The 23433-nt window shown below is 43.0% G+C and overlaps 1 protein-coding gene across 4 annotated transcripts in view; it reads right to left on the bottom strand.

Annotated features, from left to right (window-relative positions):
* kat2b (lysine acetyltransferase 2B) overlaps window positions 1-23433 on the bottom strand; it is an 80574-nt gene that overhangs the window by 5621 nt on the left and 51520 nt on the right. The window contains exons 8-17 of one of the 4 annotated variants that reach the window (XM_033012146.1): window positions 21603-21764; window positions 19424-19560; window positions 16744-16952; window positions 15568-15694; window positions 12684-12794; window positions 8562-8705; window positions 5359-5491; window positions 5204-5240; window positions 468-531; window positions 279-363 (exon numbers count right to left, since the gene is read on the bottom strand). In XM_033012146.1, the coding sequence (XP_032868037.1) occupies window positions 279-363; window positions 468-531; window positions 5204-5240; window positions 5359-5491; window positions 8562-8705; window positions 12684-12794; window positions 15568-15694; window positions 16744-16952; window positions 19424-19560; window positions 21603-21764 (1209 nt within the window). The remainder of the gene's footprint in view (window positions 1-278; window positions 364-467; window positions 532-5203; window positions 5241-5358; window positions 5492-8561; window positions 8706-12683; window positions 12795-15567; window positions 15695-16743; window positions 16953-19423; window positions 19561-21602; window positions 21765-23433) is intronic. The other 3 variants (XM_033012154.1, XM_033012161.1, XM_033012171.1) reach the window with 3 other exon arrangements.

Below are 23433 nucleotides of genomic sequence, written 5' to 3'. Positions count from 1 at the left end.
AGTACTGAGTATAGAATTTGGAAGGTCATGTTACAGTTGCAGTGGAGGGGAGAGTGATGAGTTTGTGCTGCATGTTGTGTCAGAATGGACAGGATAGATAAGCCCACTGATCTCCTATACTTTGTTGTATTTTTATAAGCCTTTTCACCTTTTCTTTGTTTTCTGCAGAAGCTGGTAATATTCTAACAAGAGTAATGTGAATATCACTTTTAGATTGGATTCCAAAGAAATTAATGAGCAGCCAAGTTGTTTGTAATTTAAAAAAAAATCTTACACACCCATTGGAAAGCGAATAACTTCATAGTAACCGGGGGCGTCAGTTTTCTTAACTGGTTCCATGAACGGCCAAGCACTTTGGTGACTCTGTTAATTATAATATGACATTGAACAATTCAGATTTTTAATTTCATATGGAAAAAAAAGGTAAAGCATGAAGGTAGGGTTTTAAGATGAAACTTGGTCTTTACCTTTACTTGCTGCAGAATGTTCCTTAACGTATTGTGAAGCTGTTCAGGGTCTTTTGAATCTTTTCTGAAACAAAGTTTTACATTCATTGCGTTTTGAGTGAGGACACAAAGAAAGAAAACTTATCCTTTAATATTTAATTGCCTTCAGCATAGAAATGGAAAGATGCTATTGACTAAGAAATCACCTCTTTGAGGTGACCAAGGAATCACCTCAAGGGATAATTTTCCAACTATGTGCTGGCAGTGGGTACCGCAGTCTACATTGAAAAGATTATGATTGGAGGTTCCTTACCACTAGCAGATATTTTAAACCTCCTGAACAAAATACAAGATAGACACAAAATGCTGGACAGGCAGCATCTTTGGAGGGTGACGTTTCGAGTCAAGACCCTTCTTCAGAGACTCGACTCGAAACGGTCTGAAGAAGGGTCTCGACCCGAAACGTCACCCATTCCCTCTCTCCAGAGATGCTGCCTGTTCCTCTGAGTTACTCCAGCATTTTGTGTCTATCTTCGGTTTAAACCAGCATCTGCAGTTCCTTCCTGCAAAAAAGACTATATGCTCCAATTCCCAAACTCAACACCTCACCTGGCCAATTGAAGAAAATAAAATCATCAACATGTATTACTTTCTTTCCATTCAGATGATCCACTTTTCCAAATCTCTTGTGTTCTATTTTTACTATCTACAATACTACCTACTTTAAGGGCCTGCCCCACTTTGGTGATTTTTTTGGGGGACTACAGGCGACTGCCACAAAATTTTCAACAAGTTGAAAAATTTTCGGCGACAGTGGCGACAATTTTTGCTGTCGTAGGTTGTCGTAGGTGTTGTAGTAGGTTGTCGCCAGGTGTCGTAGGTGAATTCCATTAAAAACTAGTCCCTGGCAGTCGCCTAAATGGAACAGGCCCTTAAAGTATTGTAGATAGTAAAAATGGTTGTCAAATATTGCACCAGGATCTTGGGTTGTTGGGCAGGTGGGGCTGAGGAATGGTTGATGGAGTTTAATACAGAGAAGTGTAAGGTGTATTTTGCGAAGTCTAACCTGGGAAGGAAATATCCAGTAAATGGTAGGCCGGTAAAGGTAAATGGCTCTGGGGAGTATTGTAGAGCAGAGGGATCCAGGAGTGCAGGTACATAGTTCCCACAGGTAGATGAGGCAGTCAAGAAGGCTTTCAACACATTGGCCTTCATCGGTCAGAGTACCGAGTCAAGAATTTGGAAGGTTTACAGTTGCACAAGACCTTAGTGAGTCCACATATAGAGTATAGTGTTCAGTTTTGGTCACCCTGTTATAGGAAAGATGTTGTTACTTGGTACGGGTAAAGGGAAGATTTATAAGGATGTTGCAATGACTGGAGGGCTTGCGCTACAGTGAGAGGTTGAGAAGGCTAGGACTTTATTCCTTGGAGCCCTGGGGGATGATGGGTGATATTATAGAGGTGTATAAGATCATGAGAGGAATAGAGGTAAATGCACAGAATCAAAAACCAGAGGACATAAGTTTAAGGAGAGGAGGGAAAGATTTAATAGGGACCTGAAGCACAACTTTTTTTGTTTACACACAAAGGGTGGTAGGTATATAGAACGAGCTGCTGGAGGAGGTAGTTGAGGCAGGTGCTATCTCACAATGTTTAATAAACATTTGGATCAGTACACAGAAGGGATAGATTTAGGGGGATATGGGCCAAATCCAGGCAGGCAGGACTAGTGTAGTTGGGGCATGTTGGTCGGCACGGTCTAGTTAGGCCGAAGGGCCTGTTTCCACGCTGTAATTTTGTGATATCCAAAACCAATGATTTTTTGTGAATTCATGGATGGCTGGTGTGTCTGTAGGAAGCCGTCAGCTAGCCATATTGTGGTTGCATAGTGTCTTATACTCCTTACTACTGCAGAGTCAGGAATGTGCTTGTAGGTCAGCTGCAAGCATATCTGACCTCTTGCTCAGTTCCTGGATTCATCATCGAGTTCAGGTTGCTGAGCCAAAGGGTAGGATCTAATTTGTATTTGGCCTGTCATCTTCATAGTTACTGGACATAGTTGGCAGATCTATGTCTATTTATTTGAATAAGGTCATCAATTTCCTTTTAAAAAGATAAGTTCAGGTGATGGTTTTGTTCACTATTTACTATTTCAAAGTATTATCAGCTGTTTCATGTGTTTTGGTCAAAGACAGACACAAAATGCTGAAGTAACTCAGCGAGACAGGCAGCATCTCTGGTGAGAAGGAATGGGTGATGTTTCGGGGCAAGACCCTTCTTCAAGCTTCGACCCAAAACTTCACACATTCCTCTCCAGAGCTGCTGCCTGTCCTGCTGAGTTAACTCCAGCGTTTTGTGTCTATCTTCGATTCAAAGTAGCGTCTGCAGTTCTTTTCTACACATCATGTGTTTTGATTGCAGGTTTCACTGATGGAAACCTGCAGCCAAGTCACTGGCCCATTACATCTTCAGGAACAGATGCAGCACAGGGACCAGAGGACATTAGGAGTCATGCAGTCACAAATATTTAATTAACTGTGGAGCTAATATGGATGATGACTGGATGATGCGGGCTGGGATCAGCACAATCCAACCAATAGACAATAGGTGCAGGAGTAGGCCATTCGGCCCTTCTAGCCAGCACCGCCATTGAATGAATGAATGAATGAAAACTTTATTGTCATTCAGATATACACCTAGACACAGTGCACCTTGAACGAAATTTCGTTGCATTTGACTCTCCAATCAGGTAAATAGTAAAAGTAAAAGTGCTAGGTGCGTCCATAAAAATGCCTCATGTGCATGGTTCTGTAAAATAAATATATATAAAAAGTTTTTTTTTTAAAGTGTCGATATTTAAAAAGTTCTAGCCTCGGTTTCGTTGATTGTTCAGTAATCTTATGGCCTGGGGGATGAAGCTGTTGCAGAACCTGGTTGTCCCGCTCTTCATGCTGCGGTACCTCCTCCCAGAGTTAAGCAGTATAAACAGTCCGAATTGTGGGTGTGTGGGGGCTCTGGTAATGCCCTTAGCTCTAATCAGACAGCGCTTGTACCCCATGTCCATGATTGAAGGAAGAGAAGACCCAATGATTTTTTCCGCTGTCCTCACCACTCTCTGAAGGCACTTCCAGTCCGCAGCTGTACAGCTGCCGCACCACGTAGAGATGCAGCTGGTCATGACCGACTCAATTGTGCTTCTGTAGAAAGCCAGCCAGCCAGCACCGCCATTCTGTAGAAATCCAGCTAGCCAGCACCGCCATTCAATGTGATCATCCCCAATCAGTACCCCGTTCCTGCCTTCTCCCCATATCCCCTGACTCCGCTATTTTTAAGAGCCCTATCTAGCTCTCTCTTGAAAGCATCCAGAGAACCTGCCTCCACCGCCCTCTGAGGCAGAGAATTCCACAGACTCACCACTCTCTGTGAGAAGAAGTGTTTCCTCGTCTCCGTTCTAAATGGCTTACTCCTTATTCTTAAACCGTGGCCCCTGGTTCTGGACTCCCCCAACATCGGGAACATGTTTCCTGCCTCTAGTGTGTCAAAGCCCTTAACAATCTTATATGTTTCAATGAGATTCCCTCTCATCCTTCTAAACTCCAGAGTGTACAAGTCCAGCTGCTCCATTCTGTCAGCATATGACAGTCCCGCCATCCCGGGAATTAACCTTGTGAACTTACGCTGCACTCCCACATTCGGTGGAACACCATTGGTGTTGGAATACTGTGTAGAACACGATTGATGATTGCATATATGTATGGTATATCTAATCTGTTTGAATAGCATGAAATACAAAGCTTTTCACTGTATCTCAGTACATATAACAATAATAACCCAAACCTAAAAATGATGCACACTTTAATAGAGCTGCTGCCGCACTGCTCCAACAGCCCATGTTCAATACTGACTCCTGGCGCTGTCTGTGTGGAGTTTATACGTTCTCTCCAGTATATCCTCATATGAACCTCCTACATCTCAAAGACATGTGGGATGGTAGGTACATTGCTTCTAGTGTGAGAATATTTTATTAATGGGCTTGGGTTGGATTGGTGTAAAATGGGTGACTGATGATCGGTGCAAACTTGGTGGGGCTGAAAGACCCGTCTCCCTGTTGCATCTCTCTATAACTGTTTGTGTTTTCATCCTGTTAACATGGACGAGGCTGTGGGGAAGTTTAGAAGCTACTTCAAGAAACCATGACAGCTTGCTGCAGTTCAAGGTAATGAAAAGATACATCACATATGTGGTGTGGTGGATGGGTACTGTTTAAGCAAACTGCTTTATCCTATTTGCTATCAGTTTAAAATCTATTGCTGCAGTTACAGCCAACAGAGCAAATAGAAAGTCTTCTATTACACTCCTACCTTGTGACTTTCTAAGTAATAGGAAGGCTTTAAACAGAGCCAGGCAGTGAAGCATTCACTGGCAGTACAGTGCAGTATACAGACAGTACTGAATACCCATCCTCCGACTTGTTCTTGGAGTCTTGTGTCAGTGGCTATAGATAATATATTAAGTTTAAAGTCAACGTTTGGGTGAACAGAACACCAGGTTTTTACAAAGTGTCTCATAGTTCAGATAAGTGACTGACTGGACAGGAGAAGAGTGGATGCCATAAAAAACAATACTTATATAGACACAAAAATAATTGGCTTTGCATTTACTGGTGGTCAACAAAGGACATTTTATTTCATCCTTTACCCAATCTATTTTAAAGCTCTCTTGCTTTTTAATTTTTTTTCTTTAAAACAGACTTACCCTCTTTCTTTTCCGCAAGGTTTCCAACCAGATTCCTCTGTTGATAAATCAAATCACATTCAGCTCTGGTCCACTATACTCATGTTCAATTTTAAAATTGGTATTGGATAACATATTCAGGTTTCATTATAAAGAATGGCCAAAATATTGCAAACCTGTGCAAGGTTGCTTACTTATTCCAGGTATACTTTCAATGGGAATTTGTCGCACCCCTTCTTTAAAGCAGGAGAGTCCTGGGTACACCTTTCGGATCTGTGCTTGTTTTCTTTCTATCAACTTTTTAATGATCTTAAGGAAAAGGTGTGCAATAATTAGGGATATAAAAAAATAACATGTAACAGATTCTTCAATCACTGTGCTATACAGAACAGATTAAAGAAAACATTCAAGTCATAAAATATAAATAAACTGTTGAATATGCAGCAGGTCCATGGGATTCTGTAAGTATGAAAGTCAAGCCAACGCTATGGGTGCTGTATTTTTTTGGAATACAAGCTAAATTGGAGGGTGGCATAGGAAAATTCGAAAAGGAAAGGAAAAGAGGCAATAAGAATATATTTGAGAAAGAACTGCAGATGCTGGAAAATCGAAGGTAGACAAAAATGCTGGAGAAACTCAGCGGGGGAGGCAGCATCTATGGAGCGAAGGGATAGGTGACGTTTCAGGTTGAGACCCTTCTTCAGACTGATGTGGAGGAGGGGGGGGGGGGCGGGAAGAAGAAAGGAAGAGGCGGAGACAGTAGGCTGAGGGAGAGCTGGGAAGGGGAGGGGAAGAAGGGAGAAAGCAAGGACTACCTGAAATTGGAGAAGTCAATGTTCATACCGCTGGGGTGTAAACTGCCCAAGCAAAATATGAGGTGCTGCTCCTCCCAATTTGCGGTTGGACGCACTCTGGCCATGGAGGAGGCCCAGGACAGAAAGGTCGGATTCGGAATGGGAGAGGGAGTTGAAGTGCTGAGCCACCGGGAGATCAGGTTGGTTATTGCGAACTTAGCGGAGGTGTTGAGCGAAGCGATCGCCAAGCCTCGCTTGGTCTCACCGATGTAGAGCAGCTGACACCTGGAGCAGCGGATGCAATAGATGAAGTTGGAGGAGGTGCAGGTGAACCTCTGCCTCACCTGGAAAGACTGCTTGGGACCTTGGATGGAGTCGAGGAGGGAGGTAAAGTGACAAATGTAGCATTTCCTGCGGTTGCAAGGGAATGTACTGGGGTTTGTGTTTTGTTTTTTGTGTTTTGTGTGTTTGTGTGGGAAGGGACGAGTTGACCAGGGAGGGAGCGGTCTCTGCGGAAAGCCGAAATGGAAAGCCGAAGATGTGGCCAGTGGTGGGATCCCGTTGGAGGTGGCGAAAATGTTGGAGGATTATCTGTTGTATGTGGCGGCTGGTGGAGTGGAAGGTGAGGACAAGGGGGACTCTGTCCTTGTTACGAGTGGGGGGGATGAGGAGTGAGAGCGGAGCTACGGGACATAGAGGAGACCCTGGTGAGAGCCTCATCTATAGTCGAAGAGGGGAACCCCCGCTCCCTAAAGAATGAGCACATCTCCGATGCCCCGGTTTGGAACACCTCATCCTGGGTGCAGATGCAGTGTAGACGGAGGAATTGGGAGTAGGGGATAGAGGAAGCAGGGTGAGAAGAAGTGTATCCCAGATAGCCATGGGAGTCAGTGGGTTTGTAGTAGATTTCGGTCAGTAGTCTGATACCTGCGATGGAAATAGTGAGGTCTAGAAACAGTGGGAGATGTCGGAAATGGTCCAGGTGAATTTGAGTGCCGGATGGAAGTTAGTGGTGAAATGGATGAAGTCAGTGAGTTCTGCATGGGTGCAGGAGGTAGCATCAATGCAGTCGTCAATGTAATGGAGGTAGAGTTCGGGGATAGGGCCACGGTACGCCTCGAACAAGGATTGTTCGACGTACCCATGAAGAGGCAAGCATAGCTGGGGACCATGCGCGTGTCCATAGCTATGCCTTGGATTTGGTGGAAATGGGAGGAGTCAAAAGAAAAGTTGTTGAGGGTCAGGACCAGCTCCGCTAGGCGGAGGAGAGTATTTGTAGACGGGGATTGGTTGGTTCTGCGGTCAAGGAAGGCTTTAAGACCCTCCTGATGGGGGATGGAGGTGTAGAATGACTGGACATCCATGGTGAAGATGAGGGAGTGGGTGCCTGGAAAACGAAGGTCATGGAGGAGTCGAAGAGCGTGTGAGGCGTCTTGGGCATAGGTAGGGAGGGATTTGACCAGGGGGGGGGGGATAGGATGGAGTCGAGGTATGTGGAAATAGGTTTGGTGGGACAAGAACAAGCATAAACAATGGGTCTGCTAGGACAGTCAGGTTTGTGGATTTTGGGGAGAAGGTAAAATCGGGCCGTGAGGGGCTGGGGAACGATGAGGTTGGAGGCTTGGGAGGGCAGGGAGCCGGAAGTGATGAAGCCCGTGATGGTGTTTGAGATAATGGCCTGGTGCTCATCTGTGAGGTCATGGTCCAAGGATAAGTATGAGGGTGTGTCTGAGAGTTGGCGCCAGGCCTCAGACTGGTAGAGATTTGGAAGAAATATTAATGTTATACGGTTATATGGTTATGGTTAATCACCAAGAGGAAAGTAAATGATTGTCAAGACACAGGAGCTGCAGATGCTGGATTCTAGAATAAAACTAAATTTTGGAGAAACTCAGCAGATCAGGCAGCATATGTGGAGGGAATGCACAGGCAGTTTTTTGGGGTCAGGACACTTTTTCAGACCAAGTAATTGAATTGTTTGGCCACGATTCTAACTGCAGGAAGATGCCAAAGATATCTGACAATGTCCCGGTGCTGATGGAATGTAGTCAGGATATTTACTGGGATTGGAGGTTGGGAATGTCATTGGTGTGAAAGTGAAGGATTTAGAAACAAGAAGTCAGACATAGACGATTAAGATCTCTGAGGGGAACACCTTAGTTGAGAACAAAGGATATTTCAGAAACTTCACCGCAGGAGACGGTGTCTACGGGAAGATGGGCTAGAAACTGGACAAAAAGGAATCAGTGCCTTTACAGAAAAAAATTAGTATTTTATTGGTTACACAGAACGGTGATTCATACAACATTATTGGGAAATAAAGTCTGTCAGTCACCTGCATTTAATCATTTTTGGTCAAAGAATCCAATATGAAAAAAAGCAATATTTGTTATTAAGACTTGAATTTAATCCAATGAATATTATACTTCCCCGAGTACAGCAATACTAATTAGAACTAATTTCATTTTTAGCATAAATACAGTTTTATATCCTGGAAGTAAACTTGATAGCTTGACTTCCAACCTAAGGCACAGTTGAGGAAATGGTAGAAAATAAAACATCAGCACGGTAATGCAAGCATTCACCTCTTTCTGCTTCTTTATGATCACAGAGAATTCAGTGTATGGGATCCGTGGATTGAGCTCACACCCCATCAGAGTCGCGCCTTCATAGTCCTTAATGTACCCAACATATCTCACCTTTGGAACTTTTATATCCTTTGAGAATCCCTGAAAAAAATACAGAATCTCTTTTTTGATTCTTTTTTGGATTCTACGCTTGAAGTTAAATATAAAATAAATTGCCAAAAGCCCTTTTGCATTCAATGCACCGTTAAATAGAAAATGAATTCTCAAAAACAAAATCACATTTAATGGGTTAACCTTTCTTGAGCTTTTACCCATGAACACACTCTGTAAATTATTTACAGGAAAGACCAGTTGCTCAGATACAACATAATTAAATTGGTTGGACTTTAGTTGCAGTTATTTAATTGAAAAGTATAATTTACAAAATGTAACCAGACCGTAAGATTTACCTACCCTGAGCAATTAAGAGGATATCTGATCATTACAGACACATTTAGTTCAGTTATTTCTAGGTCTAAGTGAATGCAAATTGTATCGAATCCTAATTGGATTAGTTACGGATCAATTTTGCATGCTGACATATGCCTCATTCATAAGTGGTGATTAACAGTGAAGCACTTGCAGCCTGCAACAGTTAATTAGCAAGTCCATTTATTTTTTTAAATAAAATAGCCCATTGAATATAATGCAGCCCATGAATATTATACAGCATTTTTAGTTTTGAGAATCACACTGAAAGTAGAAAGTAAATTTCTCTTCAGTCTAATAGTACAAAGTTTACAACATTCAGATGCCGTACGATTTCAACATCAATACCACGTGATTAATAATGGAAAAACAAATTCCTGCAGATTTTATCAATCTGGATAGAAACAGATACACCTGGAAAAAACTCAGACAGCATCTGTGAGAGAAAAAGGTGCTAACATTTCAAGTTCTGACTATACTTAATGTTCATTCTGATGCTGCCTGACCCGCTGGATATTTCAGCCATTTTCTGTTTTTCTAACAGAATCACAATCAATTGTTATACAAAACAGTGAAGCTTTAATCGGTATAGACTTTTGGTACTAAATACATTAATGTACAATCTCAGTACAGACTGGTGTCAAGCAAGGCTGCTTCATTGTCCCAATACTTTGCTCAATCTTGCTAAATGCACTGCTGCACCTCACCTCCAACAAGCTTCCTGATTAAATGGAGCTACTCTACAGAACCCGGAGAAGTTCCAATCCAGAACCAAGGTCACCCCAACTCCAGTCATCAGGTTACTTACTGTATGTAGACAATCTTTGCACATGCATGTTTGCAGGCTGAGATCTAAGTTATCAAAGCATACAAGAAGATGGGCCTCAAGGTTTACATCCACACAACACAGATTCTCTACTGACCCGACTCTGCTACCCTCCAGCACAAGAGGTTCATGACAAGAATCTGGAAAATGTGAACCATTTCTCATAGCTTAGGAATCAGTTCTCAATAAATGCAGGTGTCGATAGTCAAATTCATCACTTTGCTAGCCTTTGTATTTTTTAATTAATCTCAGCAACATTAAATAATAAGACCTCAAACTCAACAAAAAAAAACGAATTATTTATCAAACAGCAGTGATTCCTCCCTCCTGCATGTTTCTGGAATATGCAATAACTAAAGTAGGAACCTCAAATTACTGGAGAGACACCACTTCGACAGGCAGATGTGAACTAATGTCAATATCCTCTCCCACATCAACATTACCAGCACCAAGGCCCTAATTGCACATTGTGAGCTACACCAGGCGGACCACATTATTCATATGCCTGGCACCTTGCTCTCGAAATGGACATTCATTTCTGAGCTCCATCACAGCAAGAGTTTACCAAGTAGAGGAATTGGGTTACGGATTTTTTTCAAAGCCGTCTTGAACAAAATTGTAGCGAAGCCAGCACATTTTGGGAATCCCTGACTGTGACCGCACAAAATGAGAACATATTTGAGATTGGTTGGAGCAATCAAAAGTCCAGTGAAAATGGCTGATGGAGTGAACCAGCTCCCAAGCTACGCACGTGCCCTAAACGTCAGCAATTTCTGGCCATGTGTGGCAGAGTCTACGATTCCAAAATGGTCTTGTCAGCCATCTCAGATCCCACACAATTGGAGAGGAAGCAAGTTATCCTGCACGCTGGCACAGTGGTAGAGTTGCTGCCTTACAGCGCTAGAGACCCAGGCTCGATCCTGACTATGGTAATGTCTGTACGGAGTTTGTAAATTCTCCCTGTGACCACATAGGTTTTTCTGGTTGCTCCGGTTTCCTCCCACACTCTAAAGACGTTCAGGTTTGTAAGTCGACACAAAATGCTGGAGTAACTCAGCGGGACAGACAGCATCTCTGGAGAGAAGGAATGGGTGATGTTTCAGATCGAGACCCTTCTTCAGATTTGTAGATTAATTGGCTTTGGTTAAGATTGTAAATTGTCCCTAGTATGTAGGATAGTGTTAGTGTAAGGGGATGGTAAAGTGGTATTGAGATCAGCCATGATTGCTCTGAATGGCAAAGCTGGTTCAAAGGGCCAGATGAACTAATTGTGCTCCAAGTTGCTGCGTTTCATCTTCCCCACTGTCAGTCTCTTAAGTTGTCAGGCAACTTGTCTGTCTTAACAAACAGAAATGTACTAAGTTTGGGAAGACCAGTACTGTTGGTTTTCGTGCCAATGACAAACTCTGCTCCCGGAATACCGAGTCCATCCCTCTCTCTGGCAAATGTCGGTATTGATCGCACTCTTCATCATTCATGTCATTTCGGAGGTTAACCTTGGAATACATTTCCACATCACTTGACTGGCATTACTTGCTAACTCTATCACCTTGAAGCCAAACAAACTGCTGGTGTCCTCGCCTACATTATTCCATTCACCAATCACAGTTAAGCAAGATTCTATTTTATGGTCATAATAACCTTATGGTCACCTACCCTCATATTTGCTTTTCCACTTCATTATCTATCTATGTCTATTTTAAAGTTATTTTTCTTGATTTCAATTCCCTCTATGTTCTCAAGGCCTCCTCTCTCTAATAACCTCCAACCACCAAAATATTAGCGTTGCTCTAATACTGGCGTCATGATCATCTCTAACTGTAATGGTTTCACTGTTACACAGTGTACCTTCAGCTGACAAGGCCCATGAACTGGAATTCCCTTCCTTCATCTCTCAGAGGACGGTGACTTCATCACACGGAACCTTCTGTCTTACCTTATGGTTATTTACCCTCATAATTTCCTTTCTACTTCAGTGCCAGCCTTTGCTTCATAATGCTCCTCTAAAACATGTAGAGGCATTTTGCTATGTTATATGAATGGCACCTTGTGATTGCAGTTTCTGTTCATAGAAATAGCTGCCCTGATGCAACATTACTTTATATTTCTGAATGGTAATCATACAAGAAGCTGGATGTTAACTCCTGGCATGGCCTAAGTGGGCCAAAGGCAGAACACTAACACCTGTTAGTGGAAGACCGGGGTCATTTTGACAGCCCAACCACCTGACCATGCTACAGACAAGTTAAATATTCCCACATGGGAACTTCATTCCACCTCAGTACCTCTAAACTACCAAAATATTGTGAGATATGAATCTTAATCAGTAATTTGGCTGGTACAGCCACATTAATTAAAAATGTGAGAAGTTGGCATGTTAGTGGATCGGTGTCTGAGGGGGCATGGGAAAGATTCCTTATCTACAATATTTCAGTGGGATTTGGGAATAGCATGTCTGCTCTCCTGGCCCTACAGTAATGATTCCATATGCATTAGCAGGATCCCACTTGCTTTTCAGGTTAAGACCCGAGAAAGAATCCAAGCAGGAAACAGATGTTAAGTTCACCTCGGTTACACAGTTTCATTAAATTTGCTGGGAATGGTTCACTTCATAACTTACATGAGACATTGATATGCAATTGTCATTTTAATTAATGATATTGCAAAATACATATGAGAAAGTCTGGGAACTTCAGTAACATTGCATGAAAATCTAGTTAAAAAAACCCTGCAATTTAGGTTTTGCATCAGTGATCACTGAAGATTTGTCGTACACATGTACTTCCATGATCCCCAAAGAATATAAAGACCATAAAGGTACCTACCTGTTTTTTGAAATAGCCAATTGCATATTCATCTGCGTAAGTGAGAAAGTTTAAAATGCTATGTTTGATGTGATATTCCTTGAGGTGATTCATTAGATGGGTCCCATAACCCTGCAGAAACAAACATTTGACCATTTGGTAAGGAACTACATTCTATGCTTGAGGTGACATTAATAATTTATTTATTTGAACATTTATTAACATTTCCATTAAACTTCCTGTACACTGAAACACCTCATTGTTACATAGAAAAATAGGTGCAGGAATCGGCCATTTGGCCCTTCAAGCCAGCACCGCCATTCAACATGATCATGGTTGGTCATCTAAAGTCAGTACCCCGTTCCTGCATTTTCCCCATATCCCTTGATTCCTTTGGCCCCAAGAGCTAAATCTAACTCTCTCTTGAAAACATCCAGTGAACTGGCCTGCACTGCCTTCTGTGGCAGAGAATTCCACAAATTCACAAATCTCTGGTTGAAAAAGTTTTTCCTCATCTCAGTCCTAAAGGCCTGCCTCGTATTCTTAAACTGTGACCCCAGGTTCTGGACACACCCAACATCGGGAAAATATTTCTGCATCTAGCCTGTTCAATCCTTTAAGAATTTTATATGTTTCCATTAAATACCCTCTCATCCTTCTAAATTCCAGTGAATACAAGCCCAGTCGAACCATTCTTTCATCATACATCAGTCCCGCCATCCTGGGAATTAACCTGGTGAACCTATGCTGCACTCCCTCAATAGCAATAATGTCCTTCCTCAAATTAGGAGACCAAAATTGCACACAATACTCCAGGTGCGGTCTCACCAGGGCCCTGTACAACTGCAGTAGGACCTCCTTGCTCGTAAACTCAAATCCTCTTGCAATGAAGGCCAAGCTTTCTTCATTGCCTGCTGTACGTGCATGCTTACTTTCAATGGCTGATGTACAAGCACACCCAGGTCTCGTTGCACCTCCCTTTCTCCTAATCTGACACCATTCAGATAATGTGTAGGAAAGAACTGTAGATGCTGGTTTAAATCGAAGGTGGACACAAAATGCTGGACCCTTAAAAAGGGTCTCGACCCAAAACATCACCCATTCCTTCTCTCCAGAGATGCTGCCTGACACGCTGAGTTACTCCAGCGTTTTGTGTCTACCATTCAGATAAGAATCTTCCTTCCTGATCTTGCCACCAAAATGGATAACTTCCCAATTAACCACATTATACTGCATCTGCCCACTCACCCAACCTATCCACCTTGTAGCCTAATAGCATCCACATAGCAGCTCACACTGCCACCCAGCTTTGTGTCATCCGCAAACTTGGAGATCTAAGTTCCCTCGTCTAAATCGTTAATAAATATCGTAAATAACTGGGGTCCCAGCACCGAGCCTTGCAGGACCTCACTAGTCACTGCCTGCCATTCTGAAAAGGGCCCATTAATTCCTACTCTTTACCACTGAAAGCATTTAATATTTCCATATTTCAATTTTAATGATGCCTATCAAGGTTCGTCAGTGAAGAATGTGGCTCATGAATTTGATGTTGCATAATTACAGTGGTCTGCACCCCTGTTTGCAGCACCACTGGTTGCTCAGTTTGTAATGTCAGATCTTGACCCAACCATTCAAGCAAGGTCCATTTTCTGGTCTCTGCAAAATTAGCTGATTGCATCTTCAGTAGCATGAGAGATTAAGCTTGTCTCACCAATCTGTCCTGGATGGGAGTGGGTGAGCTGGGGCAGATTATCCTTGCTTCTTGCTTTCAAATACCAACTAATGGCCCCTTCTGTAAAGTTTATATGTTGATTGAAGGCAAATTATTGATCTAATTCCTCCTATTCCTTATGACCTTATGATTGGGAAAATGGTTCCACGGCGGGAAGCAGGGAAGGTAAAGAGGGCAGGTATTCTAATTGTCAAAATATGACCACTCTGGTTGTGCAAGGATCTGTGTTGGGACCACATCTGTCTATTGTACTATGAAGAGATTTTACGAACTTAAATTAATAGCCAAACCCATGGCAATTGGATTTCAATACATGCATTCGAGTGGACATCATTTTAGATTTAAAAGTATATTACCAAGAGGAAGGTGGCATGGGCTCAAAGAGTCAACTGACCTTTTATACTGCAACAAATCTGTGGGCATTGATTTAAAAAAAGCATGAATTATATGGTCAAAACACAAAGTGCTGGAGGAACTCAGTGGGTAAAGCAGTATCTGTGGAGGGAATGGACAAACAAGGTTTCACGTCAGAAGCCTTCTTCAGACATGGAATAGGTGGGAGGGGGGGGGGGGGGGGGGAGCTGGAAAAGTGAGAGAGGGCAGACAAAGTCTGACAATCGATAGGTGGATACACGTGAGGAGGGATTGATTGGCAAATGAGTGAAATAAGAGACAAAGGCTAGAGGTGAAAAAGAGGGGGGGGAAAGGGTGTTAGCTAAGGAGAGGAGCAAAGTGTATAGCTGGAGGGAGGGGTTTGGGTGGAAAGGGACAGAGGGGAGGGGAAAGGAGGGGGTAAAAGGGAAACCGGGTATGGGAGATGAGTTTACAATGGAGGGGAAGGGAACATGGGTGACTGGGGGTTGGGGGATGGTGGAAAAAATATGTGGGGGCAGCATGGGAAAGGTAGGGGGTAGTGGGGTTATTACTTGAAATTGGAGGATTCAATGTTCATGCTGTTGGGTTGCAAGCTAGCTAAGTAGAATATGAGGTACTGTTTCTCCAGTTTGCACGTGACCTCACTATGTCCATTGCCAGAATGAAGCCACAATCAAACTGGAATTACATAGTCCCAGATCTGCTACTATCTTAAAATATTTTAGACATTAGAGACCATTTATTTGAATTTATTGCACGGTGATGAACAAAATAGTTATTTTTAATATTCACACCTACCTTAACTTGTTCATTTGAGGTTACAGCACAGAACACAATCTCCGTAAAACCTTGTGTTGCAAACATCCGGAAACAGATACCGCCTATCACCCGACCATCCTTGATCAAAGCAAGGGTCTTGTGTTTCCTGCAAACATATAACCAAATAAAGCGGATTCTGAATTAAACATCAGTCAACTCAATCCTTTTACAGCCTTTATGATTTGCCAATATTCCTCACAGCAAGTGGTCAAGTTGTACGACACTTTTTTCTCTGCTCTGATACTTATTTCTGAAGACCCAGATGCTGATCAGACAAAAGTAGTGTTAAGGGCCTGTCCCACGAGCATGCGACTCCTAACGTGGTCGCTTGAGCCGTACGGCCTCGCGGGGCCGGTCCCACTTCGATCGCTGGAGCCGTATGGAGTTGTGCGGAGTCGGTCCCGACATCGCGCTGGGCTCCGAAAAACTGACTGTGTTCAAAAATTCTGCACGGAAACGGCCTACCGGCCCGCAGCCGCCTCGACGCTGGACGCACGCCTCGACGGGCATGCGCACAGCGTCTTAACGTCGTACGTCACGCACGGACTTCGCTCGAACTTCACGTCACTCACTCGACCTCCGCGCGGCCCACGTTTCCGGTTTGGTCGCACTCGCCGCATGCTCGTGGGACAGGCCCTTTAGTTTCAGGGATAGTCATGAACACCCCAGTACCTCAGTACCACTCACCCTGGCCAACTCCCTCCCTCACCCCAGCATCAATAGATCAACACAGCCTCCTACCTACAAATCATCTGGTCGTTTCTGCCACCCTACAATCTTCTTCCTAGATCACCAAATTCTTCCACACCCTCTGAGTATCCCCTCTGATCATCTCCTTCCCCAATCCCATCTTTCATTCACCTTTTTGACTTCTTCCCTTCAACATTCTGGCCTCTCCTGCAATGTTCTCATCACACAAACTTCACTGCACAATGGTGAGTAGAACTAGTGTAAAAGCTTAAGGCGAGGTTTGTGTGCGATTGTGGGGGCATTGCTGGGAATTGCCAGTCCTAACACACACACTTTGGGCATTTGTGCACAGGATAAAAACTAAACCTTGCTTCAATGTTCCAAATGGGCATTGGACTATAACTCACTCACTGCATTCACAACAGTTAGCATCAGTTGTAAGCCATGGAGAAAACTGGAACTCACGGGTCAAAGACAAGCCGGGTGATGTATTCCTTCGGCATCCTTGGTAACTGATGGGAAAACACATTCTGTAGTCCTACTAGCCACATCATCATTTTTTTGTTTGGTTTTTGGGCTAGAGAGTTTCCTACAACATGGAACTCGATAACACCTCTTCTTTCTTCAAGTCTTGCCGCCTCATCTCTGGCTGCATGTGCAGATAGCAAGCTGGTCTTGTGAATCACAGAACACAAGTTACGACAATTTGCCTTTAGATCTTTTTGGCTTTAAACTGATTACAATTTAATAAAAGTCTCAGTAAAATAGAGCATCACATCACGAGATCATATAGAACAAAAGCAAAGTCATAACTAAATTAGAAATTATATTTTTATGATGGCATATACAGGCCATCTCAAGCTTAAAACTACATAGTTACTTCGTTATTTAAAATAATATAGAGAAAAACACCTCCCTTCCCCCAACTGCCCTCACCACCTGTCTTCAAGCTATCAGCAACTGGATGTCACTCAACCTTCTAAAACTCAATGGAAATAAAACAGATATCATGCTAATTGGCTCAAAGTCCACACTCTCCAAAACCCACCCGTTCACCATTTCAGTTGATGGCTCACCCATACCCACCTCCTCCCATGTCAAAAGTCTCGGCGTCATTCTGGACAGTACACTTTCCTTTGGCCCCCACATCAGCAATATCACACGCTCTGCATACTTTCATCTCCGCAACATCTCCAGACTCCATCCCCTCCCTCTCCAAAGACAATACAAAAGTCCTCATCCACGCTCTGGTCACATCCCGCATCGATTACTGCAACGCCCTCCTCACTTGCACCTCCAATAAACTTCTTCATCGCCTCCAATGCATTCAGAACTCTGCAGCCCGGATCATCACCCGCACCAGATCATCGGACCACATCACACCCATCCTCACTCAGCTCCACTGGCTCCCTGTGCACCACCGGATTAACTACAAAATTTTACTGCTGACCTTCAAAGCCCTACACCACCTTGCTCCCCAATACCTCTCTGACCTGCTGCTACCATACACTCCTTCCCGGTCACTTCGTTCCTCCTCAGCTGCAATTTTAACTGTCCCCACATTTAGACTCAGCACCATGGGTGCCAGAGCCTTCAGCTGCTCTGCCCCACGTCTCTGGAACACTCTCCCACCTCCCATCCGTCACCTGGACACTATCGATCAATTCAAATCACAACTCAAAACACAACTGTTTAGATTAGCATACTAACTTCCACCATGTTCACCCTGATTTTAATGACTTAAAATGTTTTGTGTATTTTTGTTTTTAATCAACTTGATTTTAATATTGATAAATGTATTGTGATTTTATGTCCTGTAAGGTGTCCTTGGGTGTCCAGAAAGGCGCCAGCAAATAAAATGCATTATTATTATTATTATTAAAAAGAGCCTGCAACAACTGAGCTACATTGAAACAAAGACACGGCAGGCTCAAGGCAGACTGACGGTCATTGGCAATAGTCAGGCAGAGAAATGGAACCAGCATGCAGGGATAGGGTGTATGAATGGGGACCAAAGACAATATATCTGGTGGAAATGTCTGCTCATCCAGCACTGGTCATGTGATAAACTGTCTAATACTTTGGAAGAAATGGAGTGATTGAGGAGATGGCAGCATGATGGAACTGGATGCTGTTTGCATACTGATAATGTATTTTTAGATGACATTGTTGTTGAAGACTTGTAATCGAGTACCTTTCTTTATTAACCTAATTTTCCAGCAGTTGGCCGGTAGTTTTCTATGTCATAAGGTTTCAAGTATTCATCTAAAATTTTAAATGCTATGAGAGTACCTGATTCCAGCATCCATTTGGCAGCGCATTTCAAGTTTCATTCATCCTCTGGACCAAAGAATTCTCCTTCAAATCTCCCCTAAATGTTCTATCCCTTACCCTAAACTTTGATGCTCTGGTCATAGACACCTCTGCTAAGGGGAAAGGTTTCTCACTATCTATGACCATCTTAATTTTATATAGCTCAATCTTATCTCCTCTCAGCCTTCTCGGCTACATGGAAAACTAATTCAGCCCATCCAATTTATCCTCATAGCTGAAGCATTCCATCCCAGGCAACATCCTGGTGAAACATCCCTGCATTCGCTCCAGTGTATTCACGTGCTTCCTATAATGTAATAACTAGAACTGCACATAGTACTCCAGATGGGGTCTAACTATTATTGTATTTAGTTGTACCATGATCACCCTATACTATTCCCTGGCTAGATAGCAAGTATCCTATATGCCTTCTTCAGCAGCTTATCTACCTGTTCTGCTATCTTCAGAATCCTTGGACATGTAAATGAAGGACCCTATGTACTCCTCAGTACTCCCTAGGGTCAACCATTCTTTGTTTATATCCTAACCTAATTAGTCCTCTCAAAACACATCATCTCACATTGTTTTCAGGATTAGATTCCTTCAGCCATGTCTCTGGCCATCCTACAATTCATGATGTAGTCACTTTTTTGAAAATAATTCAATCGATTAATAATTTTATGAATACTGACAGAGAAGGTTAAAAGGGAAAGTGACATAAATATTTTCTTTTAAATAAACAGACTTAACAAAATAACAACATAGTGAAGATGAACTACAGGTCATGCAGCTCCCAGCAAGAATTCATACAAATAGGATGAGATGCACGTACCTCTGGACCTAACATAGCAGCTGGATCTGTGATAGTTGACATTACTTCATTCACCAGCTCCAGAGGAATGTCCCCCAAAACTCTTAGTCTCTTTGCATCATCCATATTATAAGATTCTGTCATTTTTCTCTTTTCTCCTTTGAAAAAAAATCAATTTGGTCAGAAAATCTATTGATCTTAATAGAAAGCACAGAAATATTTTTCAATAAAATAACTATCATATGATAAATATAAACAAGGTAACAAATTTCCAGAAGATTAATTCCGAAATTTGGAGATTGGGCAAATATTTCACCCTCTTTTACAATGGTATGAATATTAATTTTCTACCCACTGATGATGGACTGTAGAGAGATAAAATTGGAGCTGGTGCTCCGTCTCTAGACCTCTGCAAACACCACTTTAAGTCAAGTCAAGAGCTTTACTGTCATAAGTCCCAGATAGGACAATGAAATTCTTGCTTTGCATCAGCACAACGGAATATAGTAGGCACGAATACAGAACATATCATATCAGTGTGTCCATACACCATTGTATAAATATATACACACATCAATAAATAAGCAGATAAAGTGCAAATAAACAGATAATGGTCTATTAGTGTTCAGAGATTTGTTTGTTGAGTTTAATAGCCTGATGGCTGGGGGGAAGTAGCTATTTCTGAACCTGGACGTTGCAGTCTTCAGGCTCCTGTACCTTCTACCTGAAGATAGCGGGGAGATGAGTGTGTGGCCAGGATGGTGTGGGTCCTTGATGATGCTGCCAGCCTTTTTGAGGCAGCGACTGCGATAGATCCCCTCGATGGTAGGGAGGTCAGAGCTGATGATGGACTGGGCAGTGTTTACTACTTTTTGTAGTCTTTTCCGCTCTTGGACGCTCAAGTTGCCGAACCAAGCCAGTAGAAGTTAGAGAGAGTCCTCCTTGACATACCGACTCTCCGTAATCTTCTCAGGAAGTAGAGTCGCTGATGTGCTTTCTTAATAACGGCATCAGTGTTCTCGGACCAGGAGAGATCTTCCGAAATATGCACGCTCAGGAATTTGATGTTCTTGACCCTCTCCACCATCGACCCATTGATATAAACGGGACTGTGGGTCCCCATTCTACCCCTTCCAATGTCCACAATCAGTTCCTTGGTTTTGCTGGTATTGAGGGCCAGGTTATTGTGCTGGCACCATTTGGTCAGTCAGTCAGTCAACCAGTAGAAAGCACAAAATGACAATTCAAAAGAAAAGATTTTGCCCAGGAATTCCTCTTGCAGAAACAGCCAATATTGTAAAATTAAATGCTAAATATAAATCAGATCTAAACATGTTTTTTATCCAACCTTACAATAGTACAATGAATTCAAAGCCCAGATATGCAAGTGACTATAAAATAAAGGAAGACACTAATTATGCAATCTCTTCCAATACTTCTTTCTTGACAGCTGAATATATAACTCAAGTAGGTAACACATTCCCATGTTCAGAGTTGGGCAATGTAACTGAGTTGATCCTCCCTTTGCTTATCTACCCTCTTCTGCAATGCAACTACGGTCAGATACACTGTAATGCTAGATCTCCTTGATGGTCTAAAGAAGCATCTCTATCCGAAACATTGCCTATCTATGTTCTCCAGAGATGCTGCCTGACCTGCGGAGTTACTTCAGCATATTGTCTTTCTTTGTAAACCAGCATCTGCAGTTCCTTGTGTCTCAATGACAAAACACTATCAGTCAGGATTAATGGTACTGTTTGTGATGTATATGTAATATAAATGCCAGCACCCCTTGAGGCCAAAAGCAGAAGCTGGCAAATGTGCCTGTTCCTCGTGACTGAGGTCAGGTGACCGTCTAGAAGTTTCCGCTGGTTGTTCAGATTAAATCTTCCTTACAAGATGGTGGACGTGTATTCATTGTGCTAGTCACAACAGGGCCTTACAGCAGACATTACACTGTTGTCAAAGGCTAAATCCGTATTTAATACATGAATATCTTACCCAAGTGGAAGCCAGAGAATAGTTATACTGTTAGCTGCTTGTAATAAAGATGGGTTTGATGAGTTATACACAAAGCAACAAATTATTGGTTGAATAATCTTTACTGGCAGACTCCTCGCATTGTGAATACAAACTGCTCAAACAGTACTCCATGGTAATTTGTACAAAATATTGAAGCCTGCTTTCAAAAGACTCTTACCAAACATTTGCTCAGAGCCAGAAGTCATTTTCTTCCTCCAGATAGGACTTAAATTTCCACAGTTGGTTTGATCAGTGCTGCCAGATGCTGGGTTTGATCCGTACACAAATGTCTTGGTGGTTGCAACCATGGGAGCAGCTACAATTTCAAACACATGAAAAGCTAAAATAATTAAATAATGGACGTTTTGATGATTCTCACTCATGTTTAGTACAATATTCTCCTCAGAACTTGTAGAACTTATCTGTGTTTGTCATAAAACCAGAAAAGTAGGGAGGGGGGGGGGGGGGTAAAGAGGACATATGGCATATTTACCTTCATTAGTTGGGGCATTGAATACAAATGTCAAGAAGTCATGTTGCAGCCCAATTAAACTTTGGTTAGGCCACATTTGGAGTATCGTATGCGGTCTGGTCACGGCATTATAGGAAGGATATGGAAACTATGGAGAGGGTTCATGAGGTTCACCAGGATGTTGCCTGGATTATAAAGTATTAGCTAAAAGTCAAGTCAAGTGAGTTTATTGTCATGTGTCCCAGATAGGACAATGAAATTCTTGCTTGCTGCAGCACAACAGAGTATTGTAAGTATAAATACAGAAAAGGAAAGGTTGGACAGGCTTGGAGGGGCAGTGCGGCAGCTCGCGGGGGCCCGATCTGAGGTGAAAAGCAGCGGGGGGAACCAGCCGATCGAAGGGAGACAGAGAGAGAGAGAGAGAGAGAGGGGGGAGTGAGGGAGAGAGGGGGGGGGAGAGAGGGGAGGGAGAGAGAGAGAGAGGGGGGGAGAGAGAGAGAGAGGGGGGGAGAGAGAGAGGGTGAGAGAGAGGGGGAAGGTGAGAGGGAGGGAGAGGGAGAGAGAGAGGGGGGAAAGGGAGGGGGGGGGAAGAGAGAGAGGGGCGGTGTGGCAGCACAACAGACAGAAGCGGCTTCTGACTCTCTGGAAACCACAGCTGGAATGAGCGCGCAGGGGATAGGAGGTGCGGGGCTTCACGAGCTGCGCCGACAGTGAGAAGGTTCAGCGCGTGAGGCGCCGCTGACCCCGAGATCTGCAGAACAAAGATCCTATAGCTGAGCTGAGCTGTAGAATCTTTGTTCTGTAGAACTTTCTTGATCTTTCTGCGCCTTTTGAAGAATGGGGGGCTGGGTGGGCGAACGTACCTCGTGGAAAACTGCGCATGCGCGTTGACAGCAGCTGCATTAATCCACAGCGGTGGGGGGGGCGGAGCCAGGTGGGCCTCGATTGGTGGGCATGTGGGCATTGTGACGTCAGCAGCTGGCAAGCGACGATTATTTTTTTTTAAGTGAGTTTTGTGAACAACTTTATTCAAAATCTGGGGAAATAATTGACCGAATTTAGAGAGGAGTTGATTTCTGAAATCATGTTAAATCCCTACCGAAATATGTAAAGATCTCCGCGTTTTTGCATCTGGTTTTCGAGGAAATACGTTTCAAAGGCAAAATGACACACACCCACAGAGAGTTTTAAAAGTATATAGATAAAATTATGGGAGGCATAGATAAGGTAGATAAGGTATTTTTCCCATGATGGAAAGATTAAAAGTAGATTTACAATGCCAATGCTTTTTTTTTTAAATCACGTACAATGAAAATGGTAGGTGCCTGAAATATGCTGCCTGGGGAGGTGGTGGAATCAGATAGCAACATTTAATTGGCACTTACACAGTCACCTGAACATGCAAGGAGTGGAGGGATATGGACGATGTGCACAGATGGGATTTGTTTAAATTGGCAACATGATAATCACATAGTTGGTCATAGGACCTGTTCTTGTACTGCACTGTTCTATGTTCTAAAGCAAACAAGATGTACCC

Source organism: Amblyraja radiata, chromosome 2 (assembly GCF_010909765.2).
Source record: "Amblyraja radiata isolate CabotCenter1 chromosome 2, sAmbRad1.1.pri, whole genome shotgun sequence".
NCBI classification, from domain to species: Eukaryota; Metazoa; Chordata; class Chondrichthyes; order Rajiformes; family Rajidae; genus Amblyraja; species Amblyraja radiata.
The sequence above is the reverse complement of the archived record's forward strand: the minus strand, read 5'-3'. Positions and strand labels throughout refer to the sequence as shown.